Below are 17,033 nucleotides of genomic sequence, written 5' to 3' on the forward strand. Positions count from 1 at the left end.
TTCCACTTCGGTCAAGTTGCTCATCGTTGATGCTTTACAACGGAATAAGAGCATAAGCGAATACATCATCAATCATGGGAGATCAATACATTAAACACACGCGCGCGTTGTATACGATCAATTCGTGAGAGTTCTATTCTTCTCTAACATCAACAAAATGAGTCTGTAGCGTCCCACAGAAACTTAGTTGATACACATGTTTAGAGGATATCTCTTGATGATGGGCGAAATACTTGTGCCTACGCACTTCGCTTCTTTCTAGTTTTGATTCTAGAGAATAATGGTCTCCCCCTTATCTAGGCAGGAGCCAAGACCGAAGCTATGACCCTTACTAGTCCATCTTTGCGTTTGCCGCCCTTGTTTTGTGGTGCAATGCCACGGGCGCCGACAACACCACAGCGTACGATGGTGCCATCGCCGGCTTCCTTCCCACTGTCAGAGATGGTGCCAACGGTGCTAGGACCAGGTCATATGAAATTCTCTCATATTCTGAGAGTTCCAACCTTACCGGCACATCACAGCATTTATGTGCGATCTCGTCACTTTCGCAATATCGGTAAAGTCATTAAGCATCGAATCTTTGACTTTCTGGAGGTCGATAATGCGTTGCACATTTGCTCACTTTGAGTAGTGCGGGATCTTAATGAGACATAGTGCCACACCACGTCAATTCCTGGCGTTAAAACCAGAATGGGAGCATTCCATATCTCCCCCTAACGACGGGAAATATGTCTCATCAAAGTGACCGTCTGCTAATATCGCAGGATAGAGATCAACGGTTGTAGATTGGAAATAGCGGACAAGTGTTGGTGATTCATAAATCATAACCAACCAGAATACTTAATCGTTTCAAGTAGACCCATTGAGATAACTACAATAGAGGCACATAAATAACTTTAACCAAATAGGCGTTAGTGAAAAGAACGTTGGGATCGTATCCAGTGACCATCTGGTACGCACTAAACACTTGGCAAGTTGTGGGTCTGAAACGAATAAGTGTCGCTGCATGCAACATCATTACATATCCCCATGCAAAAATCGGCAGGTTAGTACCCATAACCAAGTCCGAGCTCTGCTAGATCGTGCGGTGAATGAACATGAGGAATAATATGTTCAACGACGATCCTAGTAGATATGCAAAACGAAATCATCAAAGTCGTGGAGGTGAACTCTCCAATGGTATCCATTCAAATAGATTTGAGAGGATAGGAAGGGTGGTGAGCCCATAGTATGATGATCATAGCTAAAAACTTTAGCGAATGCAGCGTTTCTTGTGGAAAGCAAAGCGACGTGTGACCAACGCGTCGATGCTCTTAACCTATGCCATAAAAATACCGAAAAATGTCCGTATTCGGTTGGATAGGGTCCACTAATGTCACCTTAAATACTTTGTAAGAATGGAATGTTCTCGGTTGGAGCCTTAGCAAATAAGGACTTCCTTGAAATCTAGCAAAAGAACAAGCTTTGCAAAATGAGCGATTGGCATCAGAGATTGTCATGGAGGCATTAGAAGACACGGGAGGCATCACAAGCTCCTGTGAAGGAGGGGATGCCGCCACCGACGGCCTTAATGCCATAGAGCCGCCGAAATAGGCAGGCTCGGCCTCACCGTGCATGGCACGGATAGGCTCGGCCTCACCGTGTGGAGCATGGGTGAGGTGGTCCTCCAATCGCTTCGTGAACATGAAAAATAGATGATAATGTGAATTTCAAAGAACTCGAATCATCATATCTTGTTCAAAATGACCAAAAAACGATCATGTCAAAACCGAGAAGACAGTAAAACCGAACCCATGATTCAAAGAATCTTGAGTTACATAAAGCTACTGCTGCAGGCAAGCAAAACGATGTCTACAGGCTAACAAAGCTACTGTCGAAGCTTGAAAAAGATACTGTCAATGAAATCTGACAGATTTATTCCTCTCCATTCTTAACACAAATATCAAGATGAAAATCCATCATTGGCATGTATGGCCTTTAAAACTTAGCAAGGCACGAAGATATACAACACAATCTCCGCACGAGATCCGTAAAACAACTACCTGCGCCGTAGGACAGTGTGGGTGGTTACGCAATTAGCAAGACACTCGATTTCACGGCGGGACATTCCCAAAATGAAGATTAAGAGAGTCAACAACGCGGTGAACTTCTCTACACAATACGCCGTAGGATATTGTAAGAGAGGGGATTGATACAAATGGCAATCCCATCGAATGTATCACATGGCAATAGAACTACATTCTTCAACTCAAGAGTTGGAAAAACATGGTATTGGAGCAGTTGAATACCAAACAATTACGGTGGAAAACCTTCCATTTGGTGCGGGTGGTCACCAATAATAATAAAATCATTTGAGCTATGAAACGACTTGGAGAAAACCGGAAAATTAACCGGAAAACCATGTCAAATTAACTCAAAACCGGGTGAAATTTGGACTGGGAATACGTGACAGCAAGAACTGCTGAAATATGCGGAAAACATGACGAGAAACGACGAAAAAAAAACGTCGGAAAAACTCGTCGAAAGCCGGCGGCACCGATTGGCGGAAATTCTGCCGGCGGTGGCCGGACCTGGCCGGTATGGAGGCCGTAACTTCAGGTCCGACAGGGAATGCCGTCCGGAACCGGATGGCGGTGCCGGAAACGCCGGCAAAACGCCGGAAAACGTTCCGGAAACTCCGGAACAGTAACCGGAAAAAACGACGTCAATTTTGACGTTCCGAGGTCCGTTTTCCAAATTTCAAAGTCCAAAATCACAATGTAGTGCTATTGGGGTCCCATGTAACCCAAAAGCGGCCAATTTAAAAACCACGTGAGTTGTAAACGTTGACCATGCATGCTAAGCCAAGGCAAATAAAATTCTCACAAGTCCAAGAAAGACGAGAAATTTTATAGAATATGCCAATATTTAATACAACACAAACAAGCTTCCAATTCCAATAGACGACTTAGGATAAAGTCGAGCAATAATCATGGCAGTGCCAACGTCATACTTGAAAAATAGTAAGCAGAAGACATAGTCAAAATAGAGTGACTAATCAAAAGTCCGTAGCAACAAAATCTTGCATATCGGATTGGGCGGAGCCTTAGCCTGAGGCTCAAAAATGTTTGCTTACTTGAGAATGGAAGAATGTTACTTTTCCATCTCCAAAATTCCCTCAAGAAATAGATACATGTGCCAAAAAGGGCATGCGTTTCTTGGATGTGGAGTATGCATCAAGGTCAACTCTGATAATACAACGTCATAGACGTTCATTAAATCACTTTAAGTGTGTCCCATAGAATTTTTTATTTTTGGGATCTTTTGTCAGCAAATAGTGCTGCATCAGAGTAATGAATCAACTCAAATAAATGAGTACGTAGACCTTGGGATTATTGTTTATAGACATGAGTTTAAGAAAACTCAAACATTCAAATAACAGTCGCGATGGCGACGCATCCATAAGAAACGAGGGTTGTATAGGTTTCGAATAATCGAAATATTCAAGTATGTAACCGGAATTAGAAGGGTTGTGATGTATATGGTCACAAAATAATCGATGCATATCGGCGATTCTCATGATCGCACCCAAAACAGCGGTGCACTCAGGCGACCACACGAAATCGATATCTTCCTTTTTAAATAATAACGTGACTCCCCCAGGACCGTCACACGAAAAACGTCGACCAAGAGGGGAATCATATCCCTCTTTGGTCTCATCGACGTTATAAGAAAGGCCGGAAAAGAAGACATGAAAAAGGCTAATAGCGCCCGATAATTTATATATATATCTTCAAAAGCAGCAACTTTAAGAAAAACATACTTGTTGGTCTGCCAAATAGACCGCATATAAGTAAATTGCTCTGCAAATCGATCGTCATGCATGAAGTTGCTTGTTGAATTCCTTTTCGATCTTCGTCCGATGACATAAAAATCTTGGGAGGATACGATCGGAATCGTATGTAGATGGCAAAAGTATCGTCCATCTCGGCATGAATGTCATCACCATAGTACGACGAGTAATCACTTTTCCTATGCAAGCACGCGAAACAGAGTTAGAAAACGAAAACGTGCAAATAAATGATTTAATAAGCAATAGGAAAAGAAAAAGGAAAAAAGAGAAATAGTTTAAAGGCCCAAAAGGGTAGAGAAGACGGGAGTAGCTTCTCTTGAGCGAAGAGTTTGCTTGTGCAGTTCGCGTTCATTGCGTATATATGCGGGAGGAGCAATTTTGAATCCTCTCATGTGGGGTTTGTCGGGGCAAAAAGATGTTTTTTGCGGAGCGAATGCGAAGGATACCCTGCGGGGCTGCGGAGGCTGCGTGCAGGGGCAACAGGGGGGTCGCAGGGTCTGCAGAGGGGGGGTCGCAGGGGCTGCAGGGCAGGGCAGCGTGCAGGGGCTGCGCGCGGGGCTGCGGGGGCAGCGTGCAGGGGCTGCGGGGCTGCGTTGCGGCGGCAGCGATGCGGCGGCTGCAGGAGGTGCGCCGGCGAGGAGATGCCGGAGCTTGGAATCGACGGCGGCCGGCGGAGGAGAGAGAGAGGGAGAAAAAAAAAATAGGGTCTAAAAGTTAAGGGTTTTAGAGCAACGTGCTGATAACGTGTTTCAGGATGAAATAATTGTGTATTATTGAATGATATGGGGGCCTATATATAAGCATTACAAAACCACAATCCCGTAGGATTCGGAGTCCTAATCTATTACGGAGATGCTAATCTATCTCCTAACAGGAAACCTATTAGGTTAAGACACACATAAGGGTAGAATAGTAATTCTCCCGGAACAATATGTACATTATCATGTATTTTGATTGACAAGGATCAGCTATATAAATTCTTTTGGTTGATTACTTGCTTCGTTTATATACGTCAAATATCACGTCATCAATAAATGTTTATACAAATCTCAACTGATTAACACCAAATTTGAAAACCATAAAATCGAGCAACACCCACTCATATTTACAAGAAACCGCCTCCGCATATTTGCAAGGAACCGCCTTCGTTTATGAAAGTTCAATCACGACACTCGGCCTAAGATCCATGGCCAATCATGTATGGGTACTTCACATATATCCCTTCAGAACCCTTGGTATCATGAAACTAAGCAGAACAAAAAATATTTTGCATGCATCTATTCGCAAAAAAGCCACCTAAAATGGGGCTGTGGCTACATCCCTCAGTTCACGTAATCGGAAATGATATCGTGAATACTCAAATTCGTCCTCCGAATCCATCACTTCGTCTCCACTTTGCTTCACAACGCTCACTACTGGCAGTACCGGCTCTAAACCCTGCAAAGCCACCATTAGCCAATAATACAAATCAATTTCTAATACAGCAGCCGGCCAGAAATGTTGGATCTCACTTGTAGCTAGCTCAGAACAAAAAAAAGAGCCTAAAACTTGATTTTCACACTTAAAAATCATAGTTGTTCATGGGTCGTTGCATAGTACTATTAAATTCTGTAAGGGGTGAGATCGATCCATGCTTTCCAGTAATCATGCACTTGCAATACCAACATTTTTACACGATGTATATAGAATAATAACAAAAACCTTTCACTAAACTAAACGAAACTTTTGCAATCCGGCATCCACTGTCTATATGTGGGATCGGAAAGAGTATATATGTTCGTTTTTGCACCAGCAGAAAGAACAAAATAGGAATGATCGACTTGTAAGGAAATCTGAAGTCCGTGGAACCATAACCATGAATTTAGATCAATGAGCTTATATCAGTAATAAACCAGGGATTACCTTGGTGAAAATGCGTTTTGCTTCTTCCATATTACTTGTATTCATTATATACTCAGCTACCTCCTGCAACCCATATCAAAACCATGATCGATCATCACCACAAAACCCAGGAAAAAGTAAGAAGGACAAACAAACTCATACGCAGAAGCAGAAACCCAGAAAACTTATATGCAATCATACCCTTGCATATTTGATTTGATGAAACCGTAGCGTTCTCGGCTCAGTTTCTATTGATGATTTCCTTCCACCCCGTACCAGCTGTGATGCGCCTTCCATTGTAATTTAGAAACAGAATGATCGATAGAGAGATTTACAAGTTCCAGCGAATATAATGAGAATGAGAATGGTGAAGAGGACGACGTAAACTCGAGCCTTTATATGCGAGGCAAAGAGATGAGGCTGCGGGTCATGGTGTGCGAGCTATCAGACCACGTAATCTTACAAGGCGGCTTCAGACCATAGAATATAAATACGTGGCAGCTAGGGGTGGGTTTACGAGTAAGAAGGAAGACGTGGCGGGTGATAGCAATCTCTATTCCTCGATGTGGAAACTCAATGGTTAGCCGACCTTTCCAAATCAAGAATATCTGACGGTCAAAACAAGACACTTGGGTGCATCACGGTGCTTGGTTAAAGAGACGAACCAGAAGGCACCACGGAGACGTAAGCAGGTCAAGTACATACAGTATTTTACTACTTCGTATAATCAGAGACCAAATTCAATTATTCGACCTAGTTCTCTTGATCTTAGTTAATTTGGGAGTTTTTGAGTTTTAATTCACACCCACCCCATCTTCTCTCTTCATATTTTAGGTAGAAGCTGATGAAAGAGCAGAGTTTTTAGCTAACTATTTGAGAAAGATTAACCTATTGTTACGTCGGGATTCCGACGGCGGAATTCCGATGAAGCTCTCCGTCACTTGAGATTTACAAACACACGGCGTTACGGGGAGAAAACCGGGTTAGCCGGCCTTCAACGCTCTGATGTCTAAGTCAGTAAAGATAGACATGTAGGGTGAGGTAGGGCTGTAAGTATGCTCGAACCGCTCGTGTTCGACTCGCGTTCGGCGAACTCGTAAAGCTAAATGAGCCAAGTTTGAACTCAATATTAAGCCCGACCTTGAAAATGAGCCGAGCTTGAACAAACAAATATTCGGCTCGTTCGACTCGCTTAGCTCGCGAGCTATCTCGAGCTCGTTAAAAGCTCGACTTGTTTATTAAGTTTGACTTAATAACTTTTAAAATATATATAATATAATTTTTATATAAAAAATAATATTACACCAATAGAGTGAGGATATGTGTGAGGGGAGTATAAGAGACTTAGGAGGCTTACCTTGATATGGAAGAGAGACGTATTCATAGAGATAATAGGGTGTAACAAGTTAACTTACCAAACTGCCCTCGTGTGCTAATAATACTTATAATAGTCTTCTTGGCCAATCAGACTCTAAAACGGCAAACAATCACGATGTTTAAAATATTAAAGGGCATAGCGTTAACACCTATCTCTTTATATTGTCACGTACATTCTATATTTTCTCCTAGCCGTTTATTAGGGTTTCTCATGAAAGCATGCAATGTGTTCTCTCTTTGTACGTATCATTCAACGTTCGTCATGGCATGCATGTAAAGTACAAGAGAGAGAAGTTTCAATTAAAAGATAGAAGGAAGTTTATCGAAATGAACCAACAAATATCCATAATTATTAGATAATCAAGTAGAAAATTCGATGCCCTTCCAGATGTGATCTTTGAGGGGCCTCTGGATGTTATCCTAACGGCTTGCTAAAAAGACAAAACGAGTAATTGAATCCTACGTATACGTACCCGTCAGTTAATCACCGGACACCTCCATGTTTAATTAAGATAGAAACGACTCTAAGAGCTGGAATTAGTAGAGACGTACCACCATTATTAGTTTTTATTTCTTATTTTTTATGAACAACCATTGTTACAGTGTAGTTGATGACGAGTAGTTGTATACTTATATATCAATCCCCGATCGATCGCGGACCCATTCGCACGTATAAGGGTACTATAGTTAAGTTCAAATAGAGATCTCCAACATCATAAACACAAAACCGTCGAAAAGAACACGAGAAACACAAATATTTTTGCTGTTTCGATGGAGAACTCCAAGACTCAAACAACTCTAGTATATATATATTTTCAGATGCGGAGGTTCGTATCTTAATTTACGGTACATATTTTCATTTTTTACTAACTTTCTGATTGAGTTTTCACATCTCCACCATCATGTCATTAGGCAATAACGTATAGATCACATCTGTACAATTTCAGCCAATTTGTTAATCGTTAAGTCACTCAAAACTGCGTTTTTCTATTATACACATGAACGGTTCAAATTCGGCATATTTAATATGTTCATTGGTTTAACTTAGTTAGATACCTCAATGATTATTAAATTGGCTGAAATTTTACAGAGATGATCTATACGTTATTACCTAAGGATTGGACGTTGGAGATGTGAAAACTCAATCGAAACGTTGATAAAACTAAAAATATGTACCTTAACTTAAGGTACGGACCTCTACACCTGAAAACATTCGTATGTGTGTATATATATATATAGTTTTGCGATTGATAGGTTCTATATATTGTTCGATTAACTTACACTACGTACTCTAACTCTCTAAGTGATCCTTACAGATATACACAAAAGCAGCTGGACCCTTGCATGCCCCTAATAATATAGAAATGAAGAGTACCCCTTAAATTTATTGTTCCATTAATTTACACTTCTCTAAGTGCTCCTTATTGCATGTATACGATCCAACTGATAAATGTATATTTCCAATCTGATATTTACTCATCTATGAAATGTGATATTCTTGCCCCTATATATATATATAGGCGGGCTAGAGAGCGGACGTCCGCAATGCATCAAAAGTGCGGACATCGCCGTTTTTGGCGACCGGCGACGCCCAACGACAACACAAATGATGTCGGTTCTACTCCTTCCCTCATGACGCTCCTGTATATGCCGGCCGGAGCTTCATCGCCGGCCACGGTGGCCGGAATTTGTAATTTTCCAGAAATTTGTATATTTCAGCAGTTGTGGCCCGCAATGGAGTTCTGGCCGGCACCATTCGTACCGTCATTGAGCGTCGATGGTCGCCGGAATTGCCGACGTCCACTATTGATCCTCTATATATATATATATAAACAATTAACAATACAATTATTCATCTATGAATCGTACACACATGAGACCTACAAGCAAGGACAGCCTTTAGCGAAATTCAATTCATTATTCTCTCAACAATCCCATGTACATTCCCCACATAGCCCCCTCTTTTCCCTCATCAGCTAAATTTATTAGGAGGAAGGAGATGAACAAGGTGTGTGTTTGATGAAGGCCTAAGTTCTTCGCTCTCACGATCTCTTATCTTTCCCGGCCTTGATCACTTATATGAGACGTCATTTCACATGAGGAAGCTTTGTCCAAATATCGATAGAGATGATGGCCTCGAGACTGTTCTCGAGGTCCCCATACCGGAAGAGATGTTCACTAGTATGGGAAGCAATGTAACGTTACGGTGGCAAAACATGCAGACATTGATGAAGGCTCAGACCTCCGACAAATGGTCGGCACCGGTCATTGCCGGACGATTTAATGAGCTGCGGTTCTTGCTTTACCTTGTAGGCTCTCCTCTTATCCCTCTTCAAGTTCAGTTGGGTCATTCCGTCCACCGCCCAGTTAGAGATTCTTCAATTGTAAGGATATCCATGAATCCATATCATTTTGTGGTTTGTCATCAATCCATATCTCATTTCTGTTATATTACAGTATTCGTTTCTTTACAAATTACATCAAATATCGTCGTAGCATGTCCCGTGCATATTTTCCGAAAGCGAGAATGAATAACTTGTCACAGAGGTTGAGAACTCAATAAACTGCGTGTCAAGTAGACGAAAAGTAAGACTGGAGATTCAATTAACATTACATGCAAATGGAGATTAAGAATTCAATTAGATCTAATTAGATCAAACACTCGAAAAAAAAAATTGAGCTTCAATTGATCTCGGCGCATATATTGTGCAAGTATAAAAAAAAGGTCAATTCCGAACCATAATTGAAATTTTCCGCAAACAGCATGTAACATGTATATTCCATTACTTTCGGATCAATTTTTATCTATTTGCATAAATGGTGAGTGGATAGGCCGGTATATATATTGAAGCATTAAACTATATACCTAGGTATCTCGATTCTCGATCATGAATCTCACTTTAGAGATGTGTTCAGAAAATATGGTACAAATTAGAAAAAGAATTCAAAGCCTCGAACAAAATTAAGAAAAATAAAACTTGTTTCGATCTCATATATATTTTTCAAGACAAATTGCTTTCTTCTCCTAAAAAATTCTGACGTTCACTGTCCCATTGCTGCAATGAGAACTCTAATTAAGTTTTTCCGCTTTGATAATTTCTTGTCCATGCTTACAGCAAGCTTCAACGGCCAAATACACAGCGGCGACGGGAGGCCAAGGGGCACTGAACTCAGTGACCAGCATGTGTGTTACTGGGCAGGTAGAGATTAGTGCATCGGATTTTCATCAAGGGGACCGAGCCACGAGGTGAAAAAAAGCGCGGCCGAGACTGGGGGATTCTTACTGTGGCAAAAAAATCCAGACTTGTGGTGCTTAGAGCTTGTTGTGTCTGGCTGCAAGGTCATCTGCGGAAGCAACGGCAAGCTTTCATGGCGGCATTCCTCTAACCAACAAACACCAATCTCACAAGGTCCTCCTAGACCCCTGCGTCGTTTTCTCCAGGTAAACTTTCTTTCTTCGATCAGCATTTCGTTAGTTTTTGAGTTTTTCTGAAAAATATGCATGACAAGCTTGTTTCTCGGAGCGAGACTATTAGTACTACTAGAGTTACTTCATATAATTGTGCACTTGGTGTTGAGTTGTTGACAAGAACCTTTATCTTAATTGTACTGATGATCGATAGGATGACTTATATAGGGTTTGGACCCAAGGGCCACGGCCCTTCTATTCGCGGATGCAATGTGCATCGGCGAGAAGATCATCAACAATGACGACTGCTTCATTCTCAAGCTCGACACAAGTCCGGCCATTCGGGAGCAACAAAGCGGTCCAAACTACGAGATAATCCACCACACAATCTGGGGATACTTCAGCCAACGTTCGGGTCTCCTTGTACAGTTCGAGGACTCAAGGCTACTTAGAATGACCAATAAGGGAGACGACACAGATGTGTTTTGGGAAACCAGCACTGAGTCGGTTATAAATGACTATAAGTACGTCGAAGGACTCAACATTGCGCACAGCGGAAAAACTCGAGTCAAGGTTTTTAGATACGGGGAGCAGTCCGCAAACCACAAGAGGGAGATGGAAGAAACGTGGAAGATTCATGAGGTGGATTTTAATATCTGGGGTTTGACAACGGAGTACTTTCTGCCTCCTGCTGACATAGATCAGAAGAAGCAGGATAGTTGATTCGTTCTGAGACAGAACGAGCATATATAATGGAATAGTAAAAATTTTGTGTGTGTGTTTTCCCCCTTATGGTGAGAAGAGATAGCTAACTTACTCTAAAGAGAATTTGTAAATACTAACGAACGCAAGCAATATATGCATGACAAAGAAAAGGTTTGAAGTTTTGAACGACTGTTTTCTTAATGTAATCTTCAAGGCTTCAACAGTCTTCGATTTTTGTGTTTTCTTTAAAGGAGAAACTCTGAAGTTTGATCTTCATCGATCGAACACTGTAAATATCAACTTATCAAGTTCTTGTTTCTCACAGTTGCTTCTGGTTTAAGCTTAGAAGTTAATTAGTGGATTGAATCAATAAACCAATGTCCAGTACGGTGTAAGAGGTCTTAACGGGTTAAATGGTACCGCTATATTGAACTATTTTCTTGTTTGCCTTAACATGATCACTCTTAACATGACCATTCTTATTCTGATGAAGATGTGCCGCTTAATTAATTACAACTTTTGAGCTTGCTAGAATGGAACTGCTGAGACATGACTCACAAGAGTGTGGATCGGAGTTGCAGGTGGGTCAAACATCATTGTGCACACAATGGATGCTCATACTAGGTGGCTTGCGAAGAGATCGAGCTACAAAATTATATGGTTCCTATTGGGCTTCCTATAAGGATATATGACCTATATTTTAGATCCTCTTCTTATAGCAAGATTAGATTGCTGCATGGAGATCGAAAGTAACATACCAACTTAAGCATTCAAGTGATTCAACAAAAACTTCAGCATTCAAATCCATCCCTTTATATTTATTTATTGAGTTCAGTTAAATCTAATTAACTACAATGTAGCGCTGAAATTTAGGAAGAAGAAGAAGAAGAAGAAGAAAACCCAAGCTAACACGGATATCCCTGCAAACATAAAGTATGTCCCTCCTATTGTAATTGCCTTATAAATTGGAATGAAACTCATTGAAACTCTAGCATTTATAACTCTGTTCACAGCCACCCCAATACTAGTCCCTCGTGCGTTGTACCCTCAACTTCAAAGGGAAATCTCAGCGCTATAAACCATGTAATTGGCCCGAGTCCGATAGAGAAGAAAGCCACAAATACATACACTGTCAGTCCAAACCCTAATCCTGCTAGAGATATAATCATCCCTGTAGTGCTTGTCAACAACAACTTCCTCCTACCAACCTTGTCAATCAGAAATGTTGCCAGCAGTATAAAAACATAGACTTTGTAATCCCGATCCCGATTGTGGCAAGCAAGAGCATGTCTTTGCTAGTAACACCAGCTTTCTTGAAGATCCTTGGACTAAACTGTTAAACAGCGACAAGCGTGACCCGTGGACCAACTGTACCGATATTGTCTCAATTTAACCACCTCACAGGTGTTGGGTTTTAATCACAAAAGGCCTCGGTACAATTAGTTATTATCCACCCACTTATAAGCTTTATTTTCTTTGTCACTTCTTAGATGTGAGATCTCTCCTCTCCAACACGCCAAATTAGGTTGCACGTGACAAATTAACATCTCACATACTGGGACGAAATAAACCAAGGTCCAGTAACCAACGACACTTGGTGACCATCCAATCGGAAACTCTCTGATGACATGATAATGACACTCATCTCGGGCCCACGACAGATTGGAGGCGCGACTGGAGAGGGACCTGCTCTGATACCATCTTAAACAGCGACAAGCGTGGCCCGTTGACCAACTGTACCGATATTGTCCCAACTTAGCCACCTCACAGGTGTTGGGTTTTAATCACAAAAGGCCTCGGTACAATTGGTTATTATCCACCAACTTATAAGCTTTATTTTCTTTGTCACTTCTTAGATGTGGGATCTCTCCTCTCCAACATAAACAAAATCGCCAATTCTATACCGGTTGCATGTTTGAAGAAATGAATTTCGATTGTAGCTAGCAAAATCCTCCGGACAGCAGGACTCGGCCTTAGTACTAATTCTTTCCACACCCCTTGTCCGCTATTCTTAGTATTTTTGTGCTTCACTAGATCATCATTATTAGTAGTTTCGTTAATACCCATCGCAATTTTAATGTCACGAAAACGAACTTGAGCTTCTTGTTTGGTATTAGAAACCAGTTCCAACACTTTCTCAGCCTCCTCTAGACGACCTTGCATCACTAACCACCTTGGGGACTGTCATTTTGAGAATTCCAATAGTCAAAAGCAATTGATGGGAGTCCAGCAAACCCGAGCATCAATCTCCAGCCAAGTTTAAGAGCCAGTTTTCCGAAGAAGTAGTTCGATACGTACCCGAATAGGAGGCCAAGACTGATGCAGAGTTCCGGTAAAGAGGTTAGAATACCCCGTGAGGTGGTGGATGAAATTTCTGCTGCGTAAACCGGTGCGATCATAAGGGCAAAGCCAACACCAATTCCAGAAGTGCACCTGCCGATCATTAGGACAGCGTAGTTTGGGCCGTAGCCCATTAGAACTGCGCCCACCAAGAAAATTATGGAGGATAGGAATATGGTGTAACGACGACCAATGTAATCGGAGGTTCTTCCGGCAGCTAAGGACCAGATTAGGGCGCACAGGTTTAATATTCCGGCGAGGACCCCCACTTGTACATCATTGATTTTGAGATCTTCTTTTATGAAGATCATTGCTCCACTCATTACGGGCGGTATCAGATCAGAAAACAATTACATGCACAAATCAAGGCATAGACGTATTAATGTACGTAAAATGAATTGTGATAAACATTTTAGTTTGATTATAACTCGATCCAAAGCTAATGAAACTAATCTGTCTATAAAAAATTGATCCTGCTAATATATATATATATATATATATAGTTCCTATCTAGAGTGAAGCTTCACTCTGAAATTTCAGAGTGAAGTTCCAATTTTGGCACATTTTTCGGTCAAATTTTTTCACCATAAGTGATTCAATATTTAGGTATGTTATTCAAGATCATCTATACAAAGTTTCATCCAATTTGACAATGGTTTGAGCTTTCAAAATTGAGATTTACACGAACGGTTCACGTTGAACAGTTTTAATTCATTCATTGATTTAATCTAATTTCAATACCTTAACGATGTCTGAATTAGGTGAAATTTTGTAGAGATGATCTTGAATAGCATACCTAAATATTGAATCGCTTATGGTGAAAAAATTTGACCGAAAAGTGTGCCAAAATTGGAACTTCACTCGCTTCAATTTTAGCACTTTTTTCGGTCAAATTTTTTCACCATAAGCGATTTAATATTTATGTATTCTATTAGAGATCATCTCTACAAAATTTCATCTGATTCAGACATCGTTAAAGTATTGAAATTAGATTAAATCAATGAATGAATTAAAACTGTTCAACGTGAACCGTTTGTGTAAATCTCAATTTTAAAAGCTCAAACCATTGTCAAATTGGATGAAATTTTGTAGAGATGATCTTGAATAGCATACCTAAATATTGAATCGCTTATGGTGAAAATTTTTAACCGAAAAGTGTGCCAAAATTGGAGCTTTATTCTGTAATTCAAGAGTGAAGCTTCACTCTAGATAGAGACTCTAAATATTGAATCGCTTATGGTGAAAAATTTTGACCGAAAAGTGTGCCAAAATTGGAGCTTCATTCTGTAATTTCAGAGTGAAGCTTCACTTTAGATAGAGACTATATATATATATATATATATATATATATAGAGAGAGAGAGAGAGAGAGAGAGAGAGAGAGAGAGAGAGAGTGTGTGTGTGTATTACGTACCGTAGCCAAATATGATGGAGATTACAGAGGCAACCACAGCGCAAGCGAAAGCACTCTTTTGAACTTATCTATTGGGGTACTTAATTTTCTGCAGTACCCTGCTTCTCAAACCCCATTGAAGACCTGGCTTCCATAACTATGTGTGTTTCAGACCGCAAGTAATTAACTTCTGTTCTAGCCTACGAAGTGTTCGTAGCTTCTCCTCTCCAATATATGAGACGTCTCTGCTATAACATCCTTTCTTAATCACATAGGGTCTATTCATATACTAAAAAATAGGAAGGAGATTATATGTAACAGAATTAGTAAACGCAAAATCTTCCAATATATCTTTTCAAAAAACAATATCAGATTATTTCTAGCGGAACCCACTGAATATAGATCGAGGTGGTGATATTTTGTCGCGTTTGAAAAGATGAAACACACTGTTCTAACTTAGGTGTCTGTTTCTAAGTTTGGAAAGATATGAGGAAAAGAAAAAAGGGCCTAATTTATCCTAGCTAGGAGGGAGGCTCCTGGTGAACTCCATCATTGTCAGGATTTAAAGAGTGCCATTACGTTAATGGGATTGCCAGTTGCCATATTAGGTTTTCTTTGCCCAATATTAGGTTTGCACTTAATTATCTCTCATTCGGCTAAGAAAGTTGCATCAGCAATCTAATCTACATACTTGGATCAATGACCACGGCATTCTGATAGTCTACAAGGAAATCTCATACTTGATTTTCATAGCTTCGTACGATATGTTAGAACAAAACATAACATTATCAGAAGAATCGAATTTAGATTTAAAAAAACAGATAATGACCTATTGAGGTGTCTATCTCTCAGAGTTAGAATCTCATCTGCTAATTTACCTGATTAAACTAGATAAGGTCCAAGTGACATCGATGATAAACCTTACGAAATGATTTTTATTTTGTCGTGCCTTTACGATATGATAACAAATGCAAGACATGTATTGGGCGCTTGCGTTATGTATAAAAAACAAGATTTGAAGAACTGAAGATGGATATATGCTTATGTGCGTGTGTGTGCCCGTGTTTATATTATCGATCATGAGATGTGTTTGTTATATTTCAACACGGTACAACTCGGAAGATGAACAACTGTACATTACGTTCTACGCATGCGAACTAGCTTTTTTCTCATATATGTTTAGTTAACTGTAAACTCTGAAATCGAGCAACAGCTAATTGTACGTACTACGTACGTAGAAGTTTTTCAAAAACAACGAATTGACAATCTTCACCAGTACGTAGATCGAGTAGACGATCGAGTACAATCCTTCTGAGATGCTCAAACCATAATGTCCATTTTAGTGTTGTGATTACATTGTTGCTGATACGTACACAATGATAGAAGCATTTTGTGTGACGTTTTTAACATGTTTTTACCTCTAGTTGTACTTTATTTAGTTCTTATTGTTGTAGTATTGAGTAGTTTAGTCGAGTTAAGAGTCGATGGTGGCGTTGGTTGCATTTTGGTGTTAAAACAAATTGAAAACACAGAAATTATCGAGAGTCATATTTAGAGTATGATTCCTTCTGTAACTAGGAAACCTAGTTAAATTAGGAGTCTTCATTAATTGGCATTTCTATAACATTTGTGATATATTGAGAATCCTACTTGCATTAGGAATCATTTTTAGACTATGAAACATACAATTTGGGAAAATTCTACTTGAACTGAAACTCTTATTATGTAACTTTCCTAATCGTACTTTCCTACTCCGTAACTTGTCTTTATTCTTGTCTTTTATTATTTTCAGATTTTAAAAGATGAGATTGTGTACCTAAAAAGTATAAAAAAGAAGGAATTTATCAAAGAAGATTGCACCCACCAATGACAAAAACAAGTGAAAGAAAAAAAGAGAAAGAAAAATGAAGAGAATAAAAAGAGATAATGCAAGAGAGAAAGAATGAGACACCTAAAAAGGAGAAAAAGAAGGAAATTATCAAATGAGATTGCACTCACCAATGACAAAAATAAGTGAAGGAAATTGAAGAGAAATAAAAAAAGAATAAAAAGAGATAGTGCAAGAGAGAAATGAGACACCTAACAAGGAGAAAAAGA

The 17,033-nt window shown here is 40.0% G+C and overlaps 2 protein-coding genes and 1 pseudogene across 2 annotated transcripts; 1 reads left to right on the top strand and 2 right to left on the bottom strand.

Annotated features, from left to right (window-relative positions):
* Positions 1 to 4,696: 4,696 nt before the first annotated feature.
* LOC126784693 (uncharacterized) lies at positions 4,697 to 6,059 on the bottom strand. Its single transcript, XM_050510179.1, has 3 exons — positions 5,915 to 6,059; positions 5,735 to 5,797; positions 4,697 to 5,269 (listed from the first exon to the last, which is right to left on the bottom strand). The coding sequence occupies exons 1-3, from the start codon at positions 6,008 to 6,010 to the stop codon at positions 5,129 to 5,131; spliced, it is 300 nt and encodes a 99-aa protein (XP_050366136.1). The 5' UTR covers positions 6,011 to 6,059; the 3' UTR covers positions 4,697 to 5,128.
* A 3,127-nt stretch (positions 6,060 to 9,186) lies between these two features.
* LOC126800721 (uncharacterized) lies at positions 9,187 to 11,222 on the top strand (annotated as a pseudogene).
* An 831-nt stretch (positions 11,223 to 12,053) lies between these two features.
* Positions 12,054 to 15,539, bottom strand: LOC126800731 (probable polyol transporter 3). Its single transcript, XM_050528141.1, is given in 8 exon segments — positions 12,054 to 12,245; positions 12,248 to 12,451; positions 12,454 to 12,532; positions 13,084 to 13,389; positions 13,391 to 13,413; positions 13,415 to 13,872; positions 14,952 to 15,012; positions 15,516 to 15,539. Coding segments are annotated over 8 exon segments (1,347 nt in total).
* Between the last annotated feature and the right edge of the window lie 1,494 nt (positions 15,540 to 17,033).

This window comes from Argentina anserina, chromosome 1 (assembly GCF_933775445.1).
Source record: "Argentina anserina chromosome 1, drPotAnse1.1, whole genome shotgun sequence".
NCBI classification, from domain to species: Eukaryota; Viridiplantae; Streptophyta; class Magnoliopsida; order Rosales; family Rosaceae; genus Argentina; species Argentina anserina.